The sequence below is a fragment of the Globicephala melas genome, chromosome 12 (assembly GCF_963455315.2).
Source record: "Globicephala melas chromosome 12, mGloMel1.2, whole genome shotgun sequence".
In the NCBI taxonomy this organism is placed as follows: Eukaryota; Metazoa; Chordata; class Mammalia; order Artiodactyla; family Delphinidae; genus Globicephala; species Globicephala melas.
Genome location: NC_083325.1, coordinates 25,042,839 through 25,062,046, shown reverse-complemented (window position 1 = coordinate 25,062,046; position 19,208 = coordinate 25,042,839). Strand labels below are relative to the sequence as shown.

The 19,208-nt window shown below is 37.1% G+C and overlaps 1 protein-coding gene across 5 annotated transcripts in view; it reads right to left on the bottom strand.

The window, feature by feature from the left end:
• Positions 1-19,208, bottom strand: part of GCFC2 (GC-rich sequence DNA-binding factor 2) — a 74,384-nt gene that overhangs the window by 30,751 nt on the left and 24,425 nt on the right. For all 5 annotated transcript variants that reach the window (XR_009566193.2, XM_030877695.3, XM_030877696.3 and 2 more), the window contains exon 5: positions 7,546-7,661. Coding sequence is in view for 4 of the 5 variants with exons in the window: in XM_030877695.3 (XP_030733555.2) it covers positions 7,546-7,661 (116 nt within the window). In the remaining variant the exon portion in view is untranslated. The remainder of the gene's footprint in view (positions 1-7,545; positions 7,662-19,208) is intronic.

The window sequence follows — 19,208 nt, the reverse complement described above, 5'->3', positions numbered from 1 at the left end:
GTACACCTAAAATTTTCATATATTTCACAATAAAATGTTACAAAAGGTCCTTTTCTGCATTAAACTATTTAAATAAACCATGACCAACATATTTTAGTTGCAATGTGATCAAGGAATGAAGCTACTGCAAACCTGATTTATACAAAAGATACAGGGGGAGAAAATTCTGAACCTATTTGAAGGTATTAGAAAAAAATTCCCAGGTATAAAAAAAAAAAAGCAATGAAAATGTTCTTTAAGAATACTTGCTTTGGTGGCAGGAGAACCAAGCTCTCTCCTTGTATTAAATGTTGTAAGGACTAATTAGACTTTTACTGTCATATTTATTCTTTCATATATCTAAAGATGCACACTAGATCCTAAGTAGTAAAACAGAAAATATATAAATATTTAAAACAAAACAACCTATTACGGGGTTTGCCTTATTTTTAACAAAAAATACCATTTATAAATGTGAGATTAATACTATTTAAGAGATAACTATTAATAGCAATAGATAATGAATGGTTAGCTGTGCTTTAGAAATGTATTTGTATCAAGAACCATAAAAATATGTCTAACTTTTGCTGCAGTTAACTTTCCCCGGAAACTTATCTTAAGAAATAATATAACCATTTTGGGACTTCCCTGGTGGCACAGTGGTTAAGAATCGCCTGCCAATGCAGGGGACATGGGTTTGAGCCCTGGTCCAGGAAGATCCCACATACTGCGGAGCAACTGAGCCTGTGCATCACAACTATTGAGCCTGCACTCTAGACCCCGTGAGCCACAACTACTGAGCCTATGCGCCTAGAGTCTGTGCTCCGCAACAAGAGAAGTCACCACAATGAGAAGCCCGTGCACCACAATGAAAACCCAACACAGACAAAAATAAATAAATAAATTTATAAAAAAAAAATAACAGTTTAAGTGACTTATAGGAACAAAACGTTCATAATGAACATCTGTAGCATTATTTATAATAAGACACATTTAGAAATCAAAATGTCAATGTCCAACACAGAAATACTTAAATAAATCATGATATACTAACTGTATCGATGAACAAAATATTACTAATATACTTATTTTTTATTGTAGTCAAAAACATATAACAAAATTTACACTTAACCATTAAAGTATATTACAGTAGTATTAACGATATGCACATCGTTGTATAACAGATCTTTAGAACTTTTTCATCTTGCAGAACTGAAATTCTATACCCACTGATCAACAACTCCCCATCTCCCCCCACCCTTGGCAACCATGATTCTACTTTCAGTTCCTAAGAGTATGACTACTTTAGATACCTCATATAAGTAGAATCATGCAGTATTTATCTTTTTGTAACTGGTTTATTTCACTTAGTCCTCAAGGTTCATCCATGTTGTGGCATGACAGGATTTCTTTTTTTTTTACCACTGATAATATATACTCCACTGTGTGTAAATACCACATTTTCTTTACCCATTCATCTGCTGATGGACATTTAAGTTGCTTCTACCTCCAAGCTATTGTAAATAAGGCTGTAATGTGCAAATATCTCTTGAACTGTTTTCTTTTGAATTCTTTTGGCTATATATCCAAAAGTTGGATTGCTGGATCATATGGTAATTCTATTTTTAATTTTTTCAGAAATTGTTCTCCATAGCAACTGATCATTTTACATTCCCACCAACAGTGTATAAGAGTCCCCTTTTCTCTATATCTTTGACAATACCAATTTCTGTATTTTTCATAGTGGCCACCTTAATGGGTATGAGGTGATAGCTCAGTGTGGTTATGATTTGTTAATTCCCTGATTAGTGATGTTGAGCATCTTTTCAGGTTTGTTCACCACTTGTACGTCTTCTTTGAGAAATGTCTATTCCAGTCCTTTACCCATTTTTCAGTTGGATAGTCTGTTGTTGAGTTACATGGGCTACTTATATATTTTGGGTATTAACCACTTATCATATATATGGTTTACAAATATTTTCTCCTATTCTGTTGGTTGCCTTTTCACTCTGTTGATTATTTCCTTTGTTAGGCAGAAAACATTTTAGTTTCATGTAGTCCCACTTGTCTATTTTTGCTTTTGTTGCCTGTGCTTTTTCTTTCTTGGGTCCTTTGAGATTCCATATGAATTTCAGGATTTCTTCCTATCTCTGCAAAAAATGCCATTGGGATTTTGATAGAGAATGCACTGCATCTATAGATTGCTTTGGGTAATATGGACATTTTAATAGTATTGTTTTCTAATCCATGAACATGGGATGTCTTTCCATTTACTTATGTCTTCAATTTCTTTCAGCAATGTTTTGTAATTTTTGATGTACAAATCTTTTGTCTCCTTTACTAAGTTAATTCCTAAATTTTATTCTTTTTAATTCTATTGTAAATGAGTGTTTTCTAAATATATAGTTTTGGACTTTTCATTGTTAGTGCATAAAAACAACTGATTTTTATGTGTTGATATTTCATTCTGCAATTTGCCAGATTTATTAGCTCTTACAGGGTGTGTGTGTATATGTAAGTGTAGTCTTCAGGCTTTCCTACATAAGAGATCGTATCATCTGTGAACAGAGATAATTTTACTTCTTCCTTTCCTATTTGGATGTCTTTTATTTATTTATTTATCAATTTATTTTTCTTGTGTGAATTCTCTGGCTAGGACTCCCAAAACTTTGAATAGAAGGCACAAGAATAGGCATCCTTACCTTGTTCCTGATCTTACAGGGAAAGCTTTTGGTTTTCCACCACTGAATATGATGTTAGCTGTGGGCTACTCATATATGGTCTTTATTATGTTCAAGTAATTTCTTCCTATTCCTAGTTGGGTGAGGGTTTTTATCATGAAAGTGTGCTTAATTTTGTCAAAGGTGTCTTCTGTATCAATTGAGATGATCATGTGGTTTTTGCCCTTCATTCTGTTAATGTAGTATACCACACTGATTTTCTTATGACTCATTCTTGTATTCCAGGAATAAATCCCACTTGGTCATGTGTATAATCCTCTTAATGTATTGTTAATTACATTTGCTAGTATTTTACTGAGGGTTTTTACATCAATATTCATCAGGGATATTGGCTTATTAACTTTCTTTTCTTGTACTATCTTTGTCTCAGATTTTGGGATCAGGGTAATGCTGACCTCATAGAATAAGTTTGGGAATGTTATCACCTCTTCAGTTTTTTGGAAGGGTTTGAGAAGGAATGGTGTTAATTCATCTTTAAATGTTTGGTAGAATTATCCAGTGAGGTTATCTGTCCTGGGCTTTTCTTTGTTGGTAGGTTTTTGACTACTAATTCAATCTCCTTACTAGTAACAGATTTGTTCAAATTTTTCATCTCTTTATAAATCAGTCTTGGTAGGTTGTATGTTTCTTGAAATTGATCCATTTCTTCTTGGTTATCTAGTTTGTTGGTGTATAATTGTTTATAGTATCTTATGATCCTTTTTGTTTCTGTGGCATTAGCTGTAACGTTTCTCTTTCTTATTTTTGTTATTTGAAACTATTCTCTTTTTCACTTAGCCTGGCTAAGGGTTTGTCAAATTTTTTTGATCTTAAAAAAAAAATTCAGTTTTGATTTTTCTTCAGTTGTTCTTCTATGCTCTATTATGTTTATTTCTGCTCTAATCTTTACTATTTCCTTCCGATAACTGGGCTCAGTTTGTTCTTTTTGAAGTTTTTTGAGGTACAGTTAGGTTGTTGATTTGATACCTTTCTTCTTTTTTAATGTGTTCATTGCTATAAACTTTCCTTTTAGTACTGCTTTTGCTGCATCCCATAACTTTTGGTGTTTTTGTTTTCATTTGCCTCAAGATACTTTATAGTTTCCATTTTGATTTCTTCTTTGGTACATTGGCTGTTCAAGAGCCTGTTTAGTTTCCACACATTTGTGAATTTTCCCTTTCCCTTTCTGTTACCGATTTCTAGTCTCACTGCACTGTGCTTGGAAAAGGTATGATTTCAACCTTAAATTTGTTAAGACTTGTTTGTGACTTAATGTGGGATCTATCCTGCAGAGTGTGGTCTGTGTGGTTGAAAAGAAAGTTTATTCTGCTGCTGTTGGGTGGAACATTCCATATATTTGTTAGGTTCATTTAGCTTTGTTCAAGATCACTGTTTCCTTAAGATTCTCTGTCTATTTCATCAATTATTTGAAAGTGTGATATTGAGGTCTCATACTATTATTATATTGCTATTTCTCCCTTCAGCTCTGTCAATATTTGCTTTATACAGTTAGGTGCTCCACTGTTGGGTACATATACATATAAATAGTTGCTATATTGTCCCAATAAATTGACCCTTTTATATTACATAATATCCTTGTCTCTTGTAGTTTTAAACTTAAAATTCTTTTCTCTAAGTAATGCCACTCCTGCTCTCTTTTGTTTACTGTTTTCATGGAATCTTTTTGCAATCCTATCACTTTCATCCTATATGCATCCTTAAATCTAAGTGAGCCTCTTGCAGATAGTATATAGTTGGCTCTTGCTTTTTAAAATTTTTTGGCTGTGCAGCTTTTGGGACCTTAGTTCCCTGACCAGGGATCAAACCCAGGTGCTAGGCAGTGAAAGCACAGAATCCTAACCACTGGACCACCAGGGAATTCCCAGATCTTGCTTCTTTTATTTTTCCCAACCTATTCAGCCACTATATGTCTTTTGATTATAGAATATAATCCATTCACATTTGAAGTAATTACTGATATGGAAGGACTTACGACTGTTATTTTTAAATTGTTTTTTGTCTGTCTTGTAGTTATTTTGTCCCTCTCCCTTTTTTTTTTAAACATCTTTATTGGAGTACAATTGCTTTACAATGGTGTGTTAGTTTCTGCTTTATAACAAAGTGAATCAGTTATACATATACATATGTTCCCATATCTCTTCCCTCTTGCGTCTCCCTCCCCTCCACCCTCCCTATCCCACCCCTCTAGGTGGTCACAAACCACCGAGCTGATCTCCCTGTGCTATGCAGCTGCTTCCCACTAGCTAACTATTTTACGTTTGGTAGTGTATATATGTTCACGCCACTCTCTCACTTTGTTGCTGCCTTGCGTTTTGATTTTTTTGTAGTGATGTGCTCTAGATCGTTTTCATTTTCCTCTGCATATCTTCTATAGGTACTTTCTTTATGTTTACCATGGGGATTACCAAAAAACATCTTATAATTCTAGTAATCTATTTTAAACTGACAACATCTTAACTTCAATCACATACAAAAACTCTACTCCTTTATATCTCCCCCTCCACCTCTTGTTATTGATATCACAAATTACACTTAAAAATTTTGTATCCACTAACATGTTATTTTTGTGCTTTTACCTTTAAAATTCTGTATTAAAAGTGATTTTTACACCACTCTTACAGTATTACAGGATTCTATATTTATATATATATTTACCTTTACCAGAGAACTTTGTATTTTTGTATGGTTCATGCTACTGTCTAGTGTCCTTTCATTTCAACTTGAAGGATATCTTTCAGCAATTTTTGTTAAGGCAGGTCTAGTGTGACGAACTCCCTCAGCTTTGTTTACCTGAGTTTTTTATTTCTCCTTCATCCTACTCCCTTCTGGCCCCTGTAATGTTTCATCCTACTCCCTTCTGGCCCTTGTAATATTTCTGTTGAGAAGTCTCCTGTTAATCTTATGGGGCTCTCTTGTACATGATGAGGTGCTTTTGTCTTGTGGCTTTTTAAATTCTTTGTATCTAGAAAGTTTGATTATAATCGTCTCATTGTAAGCCTCCTTGTGTTCATCCTTGTTGGAGTCCTTTTAACTTTTTGAAGTTGAATGCCCATTTCCTTCCTCAGACTGGTAAGTCTTTGGCCATTATATCTTCAGATAAGCTCTCTGTCCCATTCTGCTACTCTTTTCCTTCTTGGATTCCCATAATGTATATGTTGTTCTGCTTGATAGCATCATATAAATCCCTTAGGCTTTCTTCACTTTTCTTTTTTCTTTTTGCTACTCTGACTTGGTAATTTCAAATGATCACTCTTTGAGGTCTCGCTTGTTTCTTCTGCTTGATATAGTCTGCTACCTTCAGTAAATTTCCTTTTTTTTTTTTTTTTTTTGGTACGTGGGCCTCTCACTGTTGTGGTCTCTCCCGCTGCGGAGCACAGGCTCCGGATGTGCAGGCTCAGCGGCCATGGCTCACAGGCCCAGACGCTCCGTGGCATGTGGGATCTTCCCGGACCGGGGCACGATCTCATGTTCCCTGCATCGGCAGGTGGACTCTCACCACTGTGCCACGAGGGAAGCCCCCTTCATTAAATTTTTTAGTTCAGTTATTACACTTTCAGCTCTAGAACCTCTGGTTCTTTCTTAGTTTCCATCTCCGTTGGTATTCCAACCTTGTTCATGTATCATTTCCCTGATTTCTTTAGTTGTCTGTGATCTCTTATGGCACATTAAGCTTCTTTAAGAAGACATTAAGCTTCTTTAAGAAGATTATTCTGAATTCTCTGTCAGGTAATTCATAGACCTCTGTTTCTTTTAGTTCTGGAATTAATTTGGGCCCTTTGATTGGGCCATGTTTCCTTGTTTATTCATGTATCTGGTTATCTTTTTGTTGTGTTTTGTGTATTTGAAAATGCACTTAAGGGGAGTTTCTCCCCCATATGAAGCTGTTTCCCTTAAGTGCATTGCAATCAGCCTGACTGGAGATTCCCAGTGGTGTTGTGTGGGGAAGAGTGTCTTCTCAAACCTTTCCTGGGGGAGGCACCTTCTCTGGGCTTCTATACGAAATTTCCTAATTATAGAGATTAGTGGGTTTCTTTTTCAGGATTCTGTAGTCTCTTGTTCCCTCTGGTGTTTGTAGTACTACAGACTTTCCGGCTCTGCAACAGGCTGCTTAGCTCTTCCTTGCCCTCTGTGGCCCTCAGGCATCTAACGTATGATGGTTCCCCATCAGTGCTCTGAGACAGACAAGACAGAAACAAGTCTCTTGGGCAGTACCTCCAAAAGACAGTGTTCCACTCTTCTTTCTCCTTCCCAATGGAAAAACTATGACTTGGGTTTTTTCTCTCCATCAAAAGCAGTGCTGGCTTGTGAGAGGGGCTAGATGCAGTTGGAATGAAATGGTTTTTCTTACCCATTACAATGTGGCTATTTTGGGCTTTGAGCTTGCCTGGGGTACTACAACTTCCTGATTTCTGGAGTACTCATAAAGGCTTTTTGGACAGTATGCTGTTGTTAAGTTGGTATCTCTGTGAGGCAACGAGGTCTAGGGCTTCTTATTCTGGCATCTTGCTGCCATCACTCCCGACATATTATTTTTAAATATTAAAGGCTATTTAACAATGCAGATAAATGCTAACAAAAATAGTAAGTGAAAAAAGCAGAACTTGATTTTATTGATTTTAACTATATGATATATACTTATCATAAACACTAAAAGACATATAAAAAAGGAAATCAGTTATATTAATGTGCTAATACAGGTGATGCTAATTTTTGCCTATAAATCTGTTTAATAGTAATATTTAATAGTTAAAAAGATTATAGTGCTAATTTTTTTCACTATTAAATGTCTATCACAAATGTAAATTTTAAAATTAATATTACTTACCTAGTATTTAGTTGCTTCTTTATAATTTCTAAATTTACTGGTGGAAATGAAATGGAAGCATCAAACTTCTTCACTGTTTGAGATTCACTGCTATGAGAAAGATCTATGTCTCGTCCCTAAAAGTAATATGAAAGTTTATATTGTTTTCAACATTCATTAGTCTTGCAAATATTAATAGCATGAAAGCAGACTGGATACACCAAGGTCTCACCAGCTCAAAATTCCATGCCTCTGACATGTTTTATGGTTGTAATAAAATGTTTTTAAAATTTGCACACAGTTTTAAAATTTAGAACTTTAAATTCACGTGCAAGAGGCAAACTACAAAATCTTATTTTTCACGAAAGCTTTGTTCTCAGTGTTTATATAGCTAGTTCTGTTTATGATCTAATATACTCTCAAAAAACCACATACTGGAGGCTCCAATCAAGGTGGCAGAATAGAAGGACATGGAGGTCACCTCCACCCACAAATACATGAAAAATACATCTCTGTGGAACAATTCTCACAGAATACCTACTGAACCTGGCAGATCTCAGAACCTAAAAGTGCAAGAAAGATCTCCATGTAATCGGGTAGGATGAAAGAAAAAAAAGGGAAGCGGGATGGGACCTGTGTCCCTGGGAGGGAGTCATGAAAGAGGAAAAGGTTCCCATATCTTGGAAGGCCCCTCAGGTGGGACAGAAAGGGAGCTTCAGAGGCTCAGAGGAGACAGCAGCAGCCAGTTTGCACAGAGAGGCCAGAACAGATGGTCTGGGCCACTGCCCTGCACTCCCCAGCCTGAGATGCACATCGGCTGGTGCACACGAGGGCTGGGTGCTGATACTCCAGCTTTAGAGGACAGACCCAAGGGGAGGACTGGGGTTGGCTGTGTGGAGACAGCAGGAAGGGGCTGGAGTGTGGTACAGCGACAACTGGTAGGTATACATGGAAGAAGCCTGGGCCCGCCATAGAAGCAAAGTGTCATTGTTAAGGGGGTGTGAGAAGGGAGGGGCGGTGCCTGCCATTAGCAGCCTCACACTTGGCATGCTCACAGAGGGAGTGGAGCTGCCGCTGAAACCCCACTGTTAATGTGCATGTGAGTGAAGGGAGGGGCGGGGCCGCCATAGCAGCCTCTTTCAGCTGGCTTGGGACCACCTCTACAAGCTCTGGGAGCACGCAAGTGCCATGGGGTTGCCCACAAGTGGAGGCGGGGCTGAAATCCAAGTTGATTACCAGGGGTCACACAACTTAGGAAGCAGGGCTGAAATCTAAGCCATCTCCCCACGACTGTGTGATCTGCAGATTTATGCCACGGCCACTGGCTTTGTAAAAACTCAGCGACTTCATGATATCTGAATGGACAACGGGTGCTCCTGCAGCTCTGATGCGTCTGGCCTTAGCATCTGTGGGCTCTGTGGGCGCATGCACATGCAGGCTGGGACAGGGTCTGGGTTGCTCCCATAGCTCCCATGGAGGGTCCAGGTGTGCAACTACTGCAGTCGTGGTACCTGACTTCAGTGGATCTGCACTGGTTGATTTGCGCTGGTGGCTTTGTTAACACAGGGCCTGAGGGACACCAGGGACTACTGCCTGCATTCCCAAAGTTGAGGTGGGGCCAAGGGCATGCCACCAACAGTACACTTTGTGAGCTTGCACAGTGGGTTTCAGGTGACACCATGGAGCGCACTTCACAGTGGATAGCTCTGGTAGAGGAACACTCAGTGGCTCCTCTCTCAGTGGGAGTGCTCCAATTCCACCTATCTCACACCGCACATCAGAAACAGATCTGAGGGTTTCTACTCCAACAACTAGGGGGTAGACGCTGCTGCCAACAGGGCTGTGACAACCACAGAGCAAAGAGGAGGCTCTGCTCAACATTCAGTTCAGGCTTGGGTCACCACGACACCAGTCACAGTCACACCCCCTTTTAAAGGTGATAACGGCCAGCACGCACTGAGGAAAGAGGCAGCCATACTAAAACAGCCCTCCCACCAAATATATTAAACCCGTGCAGGCTACACATGGATACTCCCACATAAAAATAGCCCTCCAAGACCACAGTAGTTAACTGTTTCTCCTAAACGCATAGAGTAAGAGAAATATAAGTAAAATGAAGAAGCAGAACAACCACTCCCAATTAAAAGATCAAGAGAATTGCCCTGAAAGAACAGTGAAATAGACATCTTCATCTAATAGATACTGATTTATTTCAAAAAGAAGATAGTGAAAATACTGAAGGAATTAAGAAAGGCTATAATTGAAATACATATTACTGTAAAAAGGGACTAGAAACTATATAGAGGAGCCAAGAAAAATTAGAAAACTCAGTTGCCCAGATGAAAGCTGAGCTAAAGGCAATAAATAGCAGACTGAATAATGCAGAATGAATGTGTTCTGAAAGAAAAAATAATGTAAATCCCCCAATCAGAACAGCAGACAGAAAGCCAATATAAAAGAAATGAAAAAAATGGAAGCAATATAAAAGATCTATGGGATAATATAAAGCTTGCCAGTGGTTAGCGGTCCCGCTCTGCCAACAATCAGCCTGGCAGTGGTCCTCGCTGCAGAGAGTGCAGTGAGAAGAGGATAGTAGCCTTCTCCCTGAGGCCCTCCAGGCCCTCTGGCCTCAGGCTGGAGGGTGAGCTGGGGGCTCAGGGACAGGCTGAGGGCTGTGTCCTGCAGAGCTCCAGAGCCCTCGCCAGGGCCACCCACTGGTGGGGCCCAGGCCTTGAAGCAGCCCCGAACCGCTCCCCCATCCCCACCTCTGGGACTTAACGGCAGTAGCAGTCTCCATGGGTCACAGTCCATGGAGGCCCCAGCAACTGGAGTACATGGACACTGCCGTTAAGGTAGGATACTTCCGCACTCCCATGAAGCCGGGCACAGCCACATGCCCTCCTTGCAGCTAAGGAAGTCTGAGCAGAAGTGACATGTATAGCACTGAGCTGCGGTACTTGACTCAAAGGCTTCTCTTCCCTGCCGCAAGGACCCTGGATGTTCTGACTCCAGTCATGCTTGTGGAAAGTTCTATGCTCTCCTTCCTGCTCCTGCTGCCTCAACAATGTTGCTTCAATTAAAGTTACTGTCCCTTGAAGAGTGGGTTCTGTCTCCTCCAGGCCCACAAGGGCCAGGGCAGGATACAGACTCCTCCCCAGCCCACAGCCCCACCCACACTTTGGGCAAAGATGACTTGCGCTACAGTTGCTTTTATGTACCAGGAGTGGTGACTTTTAGTATGGTCTGCTGTTTTCTCAACTTTACAATTTTCAATTAGTTCCAAGGGCTTTTTTTTATCACTTCACTGGTTCCTGGACTAAAGATTTAGAAGGCAGTTTAGATTTAGTCCAGACATTTATGGTCTTAGGGATAATTGACTCTATAAATTGTGGAATAAACAGCTTATGCTCATAGAACTGTACAACACAAAGAGTGAACTGTAATAAAAGTTATAGACTTTGGTTAATAATAATGTCTCAGTATCGGTTCATCAATTGCAACAAATGTACCACACTATTGCAAGATGTTAATAATGGGAGAAACTGGGTGAAGAGGGAGAGGTGGGAATGCTGTATATTATCTGCTTAATTTTTTGTGAACCTAAAACTTCTCTAAAAAAAAAAGTCTATTAACTAAAAAATAATAATACGGGCAGGGTGAGTATATGAGGGCATTGATGAAACAAAATTAGCCAATAGTTGGCAATTTTTGAAGCTGAATCATGGTCCACAGAGGGGGATTCATTATATTATTATATGTCCACAATAAAAGTTTTAAAACTCTTAAATATAAAGTGTGCCAATCTAAGCATAATAGGAATTTCAGAAGGGGAAGAAAGAGACAAGGGGATTGAAAATGTATTTGAAGAAATTATGGCCGAAAACTTCCCAAACCTAAAGAAGGAAACAGATATCTAGGCACAGGAAGCACAGAGGGTCCCAAACAAGATGAACCCAAGCAGACCTACACCAAGACATATTATGATTAAAGTGGCAAAAGTTAAAGATAAAGAGAGGATTCTAAAGGCACCAAGAGAAAAAGGGTTAATTACAAGGGAACCACCATAAGGCTATTACCTGATTTCCCTATAGAAAACATTGCAGGCCAGAAGGGAGTAAAAAGAGTTAATTACAAGGGAACCACCATAAGGCTATTACCTGATTTTCCTATAGAAAACATTGCAGGACAGAAGGGAGTGGCAAGATATAGTCAAAGTTCTGAAAGAAAAAAATATGCAACCTAGGATACTCTACTCAGCAAGATTATCATTTGGAATAGAAGAAGAGAGACAGAATTTCTCAGAAGAGCAAAAACTAAAAGAATAACAGCAATACTAAACCTATACTAAAAGAAATAATTAAAGGCCTTCTCTAAATAGAAAAGAAGAAGTAATCTGTATAAAAGAGAAAATAAAAAATGGAAAGTAAATCACTTAAGCCAGTATACAGATTAAAGTAAAAAACAAACATTTTTGTGAAAGGGATGATAAGCAAAATGAACAGAAAAAGGATGAACATGAAGATGTAAAAGAGGGTATCAAAATCATAAAATGCCAGGTAGGAGAGTAAAAAAATGTAGATTTTTAAATTTTAGAATGTGTTCGAGCCTATATGACTATCAGTCTAAAGCAAGTAGATATAGTAATGGTTTAACATATTTGAAAACCATATGGGTTACCACAAATCAAAAAACATACAACAGATTCACAAAAACCAAAAAGAAGAGAACAAGCATAATACAAAAGAAAATCACCAAACCACAAAAGGAAAAAGAAAGGAACAAAGAAAAAATCCAAAATCAACTGGAAAACAAGGTTAAAAATGGCAATAAATACATATCTATCAATAATTACCTTAAATGTCAATGGACTAAATGCTGCAATCAAAAAATACAGAGTGGCAGATTGGATTAAAAAACAAGAGCCTACCATATGCTGTCTACAAGAGACCCACTTAAGAGTGAAGGATACAGACTGAAAGTGAGGGGATGGAAAAAGATAACCATGCAAACAGAAATGACAAGAAAGCAGGGGTAGCACTACTCATATCAGGCAAAATGGACTTTAAAACAAAGGCCATAAAGAAAAAGAACACTATATAATGATGAAAGGATCAATACAAGAGAAGGATATTACATTCGTCAACATATATGCACCCAATATAGGAGCACCCAAAAACATAAAACAAATACTAACAGACATAAAGGGAAAAAGGGATGGGAGTACAATAATAGTAGGAGACTTAAACACCCTACTCATATCAATGGACAAATCTTCTAGACAGAAAATCAATAACGCAGCAGAGATCCTAAATGATACACTAGAGCATTTAGACTTAATTGATATTTTCAGGACATTATATCCAAAAAACCCAACACACAGTCTTTTCAAGTACACATGGAACATTCTCTAGGGTTGACCACATACTGAGGCACAAAACAAGCCTCAACAAATTTAAGAGCGTAGACATTTTTTCAAGAAGGTTTTCTAACCACAGCAGCATGAAACTGAAATCAACCACAAAAAAAGAAACGAGAAAAAAAAAGATTACCTGGAGACTAAACAACATGCTACCAAAAAACCCAATGGGTCAATGATGAAATCAAAGAGGAAATTAAAAAATACCTTGAGACAAATGACAATGAAAATACAATCATACAAAAATCCATGGGCTACAGCAGAGCAGTTCTTAGAGGGCAGTTCATTGTGATACAGGCCTCCCTCAAAGAACAAGAAAAATCTCAAATAAAAACCTACCCTAACACCTAAAAGAATTAGAAAAAGAACAAACAAAACCCAAAGTAAGCAGAAGGAAGGAAATAATAAGGACCAGAGAGGAAATAAATGAAATAGGGATTAAAAAAACAATAGAAAGAAATCAATAAAACCAAGAGCTGGTTCTTTGAAAGGATAAACAAGACAAACCTCTAGACAGGCTCACCAAGAAGAAGAGGGGAATCAAATAAACAAAATGAGAAATGAAAGAGGAGAAATCACAACTGATACTGCAGAAATACAAAAACCCATAAGCGAATACTATGAACAATCATATGCCAACAAATTGAACAACCTAGAAGAAATGGACAAGTTTCTAGAAACATCCCATCAAAATTGAATCAAGAAGAAATAGATACTTTGGACAGACCAATCATTGGAAGTGAAACAGAATCTGTAATAAAAAAACTCTGTACAAACAAAAGTCCAGGGCCTGACGGCTTCACAGGCGAATCCTACCAAGCACACAAAAAAGGACTCATATTTATTGATCCTTCTCAAATTCTTCCCAAAGAGTGAAGAGGAGGGAAAACTCCCAAAGACATTCTATGAAGCCGTCATCACCCTGATACCAAAACCAGACAAAGACACTACAAAAGAAGAAAATTACAGGCCAGTATCTTTGATGATTACAGATGCAAAAATTCTCAATAAAATACTAGCAAACTGAATCCAACAACACATAAGAAAGATCATACACTATGACCAAGTTGGATTCATCCCAGGGTCACAAGGATGGTTCAAAATGTGCAAATCAATCAATGTGATACACCACACTGACACAGAAAAGACAAAAACTACAAGATCATCTCAACAGATACAGACAAAATTCAACATTCATTTATGATAAAAACTCATACCAAACTGGGTATAGAGAGAACATATTTCAACATAATAAAAACTATGACAAACCTACAGCCAATATAATACTCAGTGGTGAAAAACTGAAAGCCTTCACGCTAAAATCTAGATCAACACAAGGATGCTCACTCTCACCTCTTCTATTCAACCTAGTACTGGAAGTCCTAGCCACAGCAATCAGACAAGAAAAAGAAATAAAAGGGATCCAAATTGGAAGGGAGGAGGTAAAATTGTCATTATATGACATATGTAGAAAACCCTAATGACCTACAGAAAAACTATCAGAACTGATAAACGAATTCACAAGGTAGCCAGGATACAAGATTAACACACGGAAATTGGTTGCATTTCTTTACACTAATAATGAAATACCAGAAAGGGAAAGAAAAAAAAAATCCCTTTTAAAATTGTATCAAAAAAGAAAATACTTAGGAATAAACCTCACCAAGGAGGTGAAAGATATATGCTGAGAAATATAAAACATGAATAAAGGAAACTGAAAATGATTTAAAGAAATGGGAGATATCCCATGCTCTTGGATTGGAATAATTAATATTGTTAAAAAGGCCATGCTACCCAAAGCAATCTACAGATTTAATCTGATCCCCATCAAATTACCCATACCATTTTTCACCGAACTACAACAAATAATCATAAAATTTATATAGAACCATAAAATACCCAGAATTGCCAAAGCAATCCTGAAGAAAATGAACAAAGCTGGAGGTATAACCCTCCCAAACTTCAGACAATCCTAGAAAGCCACAGTAATAAAAACAGCATGGTACCGGCACAAAAACAGACATATGGATCAATGGAAAAGAAAAGAGAGACCAGAAATAAATTCACACACCTATGGTCAATTAATCTTCAACAAAGGAGGCAAGAATATACAATGGAGAAAAGACAGTCTCTTCAGGAAGTGGTGTTGGGAAAGTTGGACAGCCACATGTAAATCAATGAAGTTAGAACATACCCTTACTCCATACACAAAAAAATAAACTCAAAATGGCTTACAGACTTAAATATAAGACATGACACCATAAAACTCTTAGAAGAGAACATAGACAAAACATTCTCTGAAATAAATCATACCAATGTTTTCTTAGGTCAGTCTCCCAAGGCAACAGAAATAGAAGCAAAAAGAAACAAGTTGGACCTAATCAAACGTATAAGCTTTTGCACAGCAAAGGAAACCATAAACAAAATGAAAAGACAACCTACAGACTGGAAGAAAATATCTGCAAATGATGTAACCGACAGGTGCTTAATTTCCAAAATCTACAAACAGCTCACACAACTCAGTAACAAAAAAAACCAACCCAATAGAAAAATGGGCAGAAGACCTAAATAGAAATTTCTCTAAAAAGACATACAGATGTCCAACAGGCACATGAAAAGATGCTGAATACTGATAATTATTAGAAAAATGCAAAACAAAATCACAATGAGGTATCACCTCACACCAGTCAGAATGGCCATCATTAAAAAGTATACAAATAACAAATGCTGGAGAGGGTATGGAGAAAAGGGAACCCTCCTACACTGTTGTTGGGAAGGCTAATTGGTGCAGCCACTGTGGAAAACAGTATGGAGGTTCCTCAAAAAACTAAAAATGGAGTTGCCATATGATCTTGCAATCCCACTCCTGGGCATATATCCAGAGAAAACTGTAATTCAAAAAGATACATGCACCCCAATGTTCATTGCAACACTATTTACAATAGCCAAGACATGGAAACAACCTAAATGTCCACTGAAGATGAATGGATAAAGATGATGTGGTACATATATACAATGGAATACTGCTCAGCCATAAAAAGGAATGAAATAATGCCATTTGCAGCAACATGGATGGCCCTAGATATTATCATACTAAGTGAAGTAAGTCAGAAAGAGAAAGACAAATACCATATGATATCACTTATATGTGGAGTCTAAAATATGACAGAAATGAACGTATCTACAAAACAGAAACACACTCACAGACATAGAGAACAGACTTGTGGTTGCCAAGGGGGAGTGGGGGAGAGGTACATTGGGAGTTTGGGATTAGCAGATGGAAACTATTATATACAGAATGGATAATCAACAAGGTCCTACTCTATTCAATATCCTGTGATAAACTCTATTCAATATCCTGTGATAAATCATAATGGAAAACTCTATTCAATATCCTGTGATAAATCATAATGGAAAAGAATATGAAAAAGAATGTATATATATGTATAACTGAATCACTTTCCTGAACAGTAGAAATTAACACAATATTGTAACTCTATTCAATATCCTGTGATAAATCATAATGGAAAAGAATATGAAAAAGAATGTATATCTTTTCAATATCCTGTGATAAATCATATTCAATATGATTCAATATTCAATATCCTGTGATAAACTCTATTCAATATCCTGTGATAAATCATAATGGAAAAGAATATGAAAAAGAATGTATATATATGTATAACTGAATCACTTTCCTGAACAGTAGAAATTAACACAATATTGTAAATAAATTATACTTCAGTAAAATAAATTAAAACGACAAACCAAATACTGGTTTTTCATGATAGATGTTGCCACCTAACTCCAGTCTAATGAAAGGAAAGCAAATGGAAGTCTGCTGGTGGGTTTCTAGGTAAAGCTTTTAATTTTCTTTAAGCCACCATTATTTGGGTTTTCTGTCAATTGTAGAGGAATGTATTCCTAGCTAATACATGTTGTAACTCAGTACATTTCATATTACTGTCCTCTGGCTCATCGTAACTCACTCATCACCATCATGCTTAGAATGTTGAAAAGGTTCTGAAGAACCTGTTTTAGAAAAGGATATGTGAAGAAGTGGACCAGATAATTAGTCAACTCAATGGCTAAACTATACTTTTTATATTTTCCACGAGACTCCATCATTTCTCATATCAATTCTTACCAAGTCTCCTATCCAGTTCGAATCATACCTACAAATTCCCAAATTAACCAGACCTTTTCAAACTTCATGTCTTCACCCCTGATATCCTCTTTTGCTTCAAATCCCTTACATCATAAACATCTTTCAAAGACTCATTCAAATTTGACCATTTACTTACAGGCTTTTCCAAACCTTCCCATCCACCCTCTCGCCTACAAAACTGACCACTCACTTGTTCCTTTGTGCTATTTCAGAACCCTGTACAGAATTCTGTCACAGAACCTTGTAAGATTTTACTATAATTATTTTGTTTAGCTGTCTCTCCCCTGCAAAGATTGTACATGCTTTTGTCTACCACTGTTAAGTAGTTATAGAGGCTACACGGTGATCCCCAAAAGATATGCCCAGGTTCTAAAATCCCAAACCTGTGAATGAATATTACCTTATATGGCAAAAGATGTGATTAAGTTCAGGTTCTGGAGAATAGGAGCTTATCCTGGATTATCTAAATGAGTCCTAACTGTAATTACATGTAGCCTCATAGAAAAGAAGGAGAGAGAGTTTGGGATGCAAAAAGAGGAGGTGATGTGAAGATGGAGTAGAGAGATACAGCTATATGCCAAGGAACGCCAACAGCCAACAGAAGCTAAAATAGTCAAGGAACAGATTACCCTCTAGAGCTTTTTGAAAGGAGTGTAGCCATATCAACACCTTGATTTTGGACTTCTGGCCTCCAAAAGTGTGAGAAAATAGAATTTGGTTGTTTCAAGTCATTCAGTTTGTAGTAATTTGTTAGAGCAGTCACAGGAAACGAGTACAGTGCCATGCAGTAAGTCTTTAATAAAGAAATCAGTAAATGCACCCACATCAGTAATAAAAATGCAAATCAAATAAACTTGAGATTCCATTTTCACCAAGTGAACTTATACCTAAAGCTGGCAAGATTATGGTAAAACATTCCCATAATAACAGTGGCATTACAGAGTGATCTAAATTTTCTCTAGAAGACAACAGAGAAAAATGTAGTAAGTGCCATAAAAATGTTCATCTTCTTTATTAGTAATACCATGCTTGGCCATTACCCTAAGAGAAAAGTTCAAAAAACACACATCGGAACAAAAGAAAGGAAAAAAAAAAGGAAGGAAAAAAACCAAGCAAATATTTACCAGTTCTTACTAATAGCAAAAAAATTCAGATTGCAAATAACTAAAAAAAAAAAATGGCTCAGAGACTTCTAAATTGTAACTGAAGGCTTACTTTTACTTAGCTTTTTAGTTTTAATAACATGAAGATCGTACAATACTTTCTTGCTTAAAAGAACAAAAAATCTTTCAAAGCACTCCTATTAAAAAGATTAAAAATAAAACTTGCATTTGTTATACAATTTATAAGCACTTTGACTTAGATTAGACCATTATAACTTTGAGCCTTACAGCCACCTACTCAGGTAGGTAACATTATCATTCCCACTTTATTATTCCCAATTTATTGATGAGAAAACTGAGATTTAGAAAAATGAAATTATTTTCTCAAAGTCATACAAATAATTATTGAGCTCTCACAATATTAGGCATTATGGGATATAACACTGAAAAACGTAGTTAATAATTCTTGACTTCAGGGAGAGTGTATTTTAGTGGTAGAGCCACAACCCAAATCTAGGACTTTCTACCCCAAGTATAATACTTTTTTTTGTTTGTTAGTTTTGTTTTAACCCTCACTATTTATTTGTTTGAACTTCACATTTAGGCATCTACCATATAACTGTAAAATTAAAAGTAAAAAAGATGGTTCCCTCAAGGGACTTGCAATATGTAGAAAGTATTTATAATCTAGTGGGAAAAGAACATAATGTACATGGTATAGTGGGTTGAATGATGGCCTCCCTAGATAGGTCTATATCCTAACCCCTGGAACCTCTGAATATGACCTCATTTGGAAAAAGGGTCTTTGTGGTTATAACTAAGTGAAGAATCTCAAGATGAGATCATCCTGGATTATCCAAGTAGACCCTAAATCCAATGACAAGTATCCTCATAAGAGACACACAAATTAGAGGCATAGAGAAGGCCATGTGGAGAAGGAGGTAGAGACAGAAGTTATGTAGTCACAAAGCAAGAAATACCTGGAGCTACCAGAACT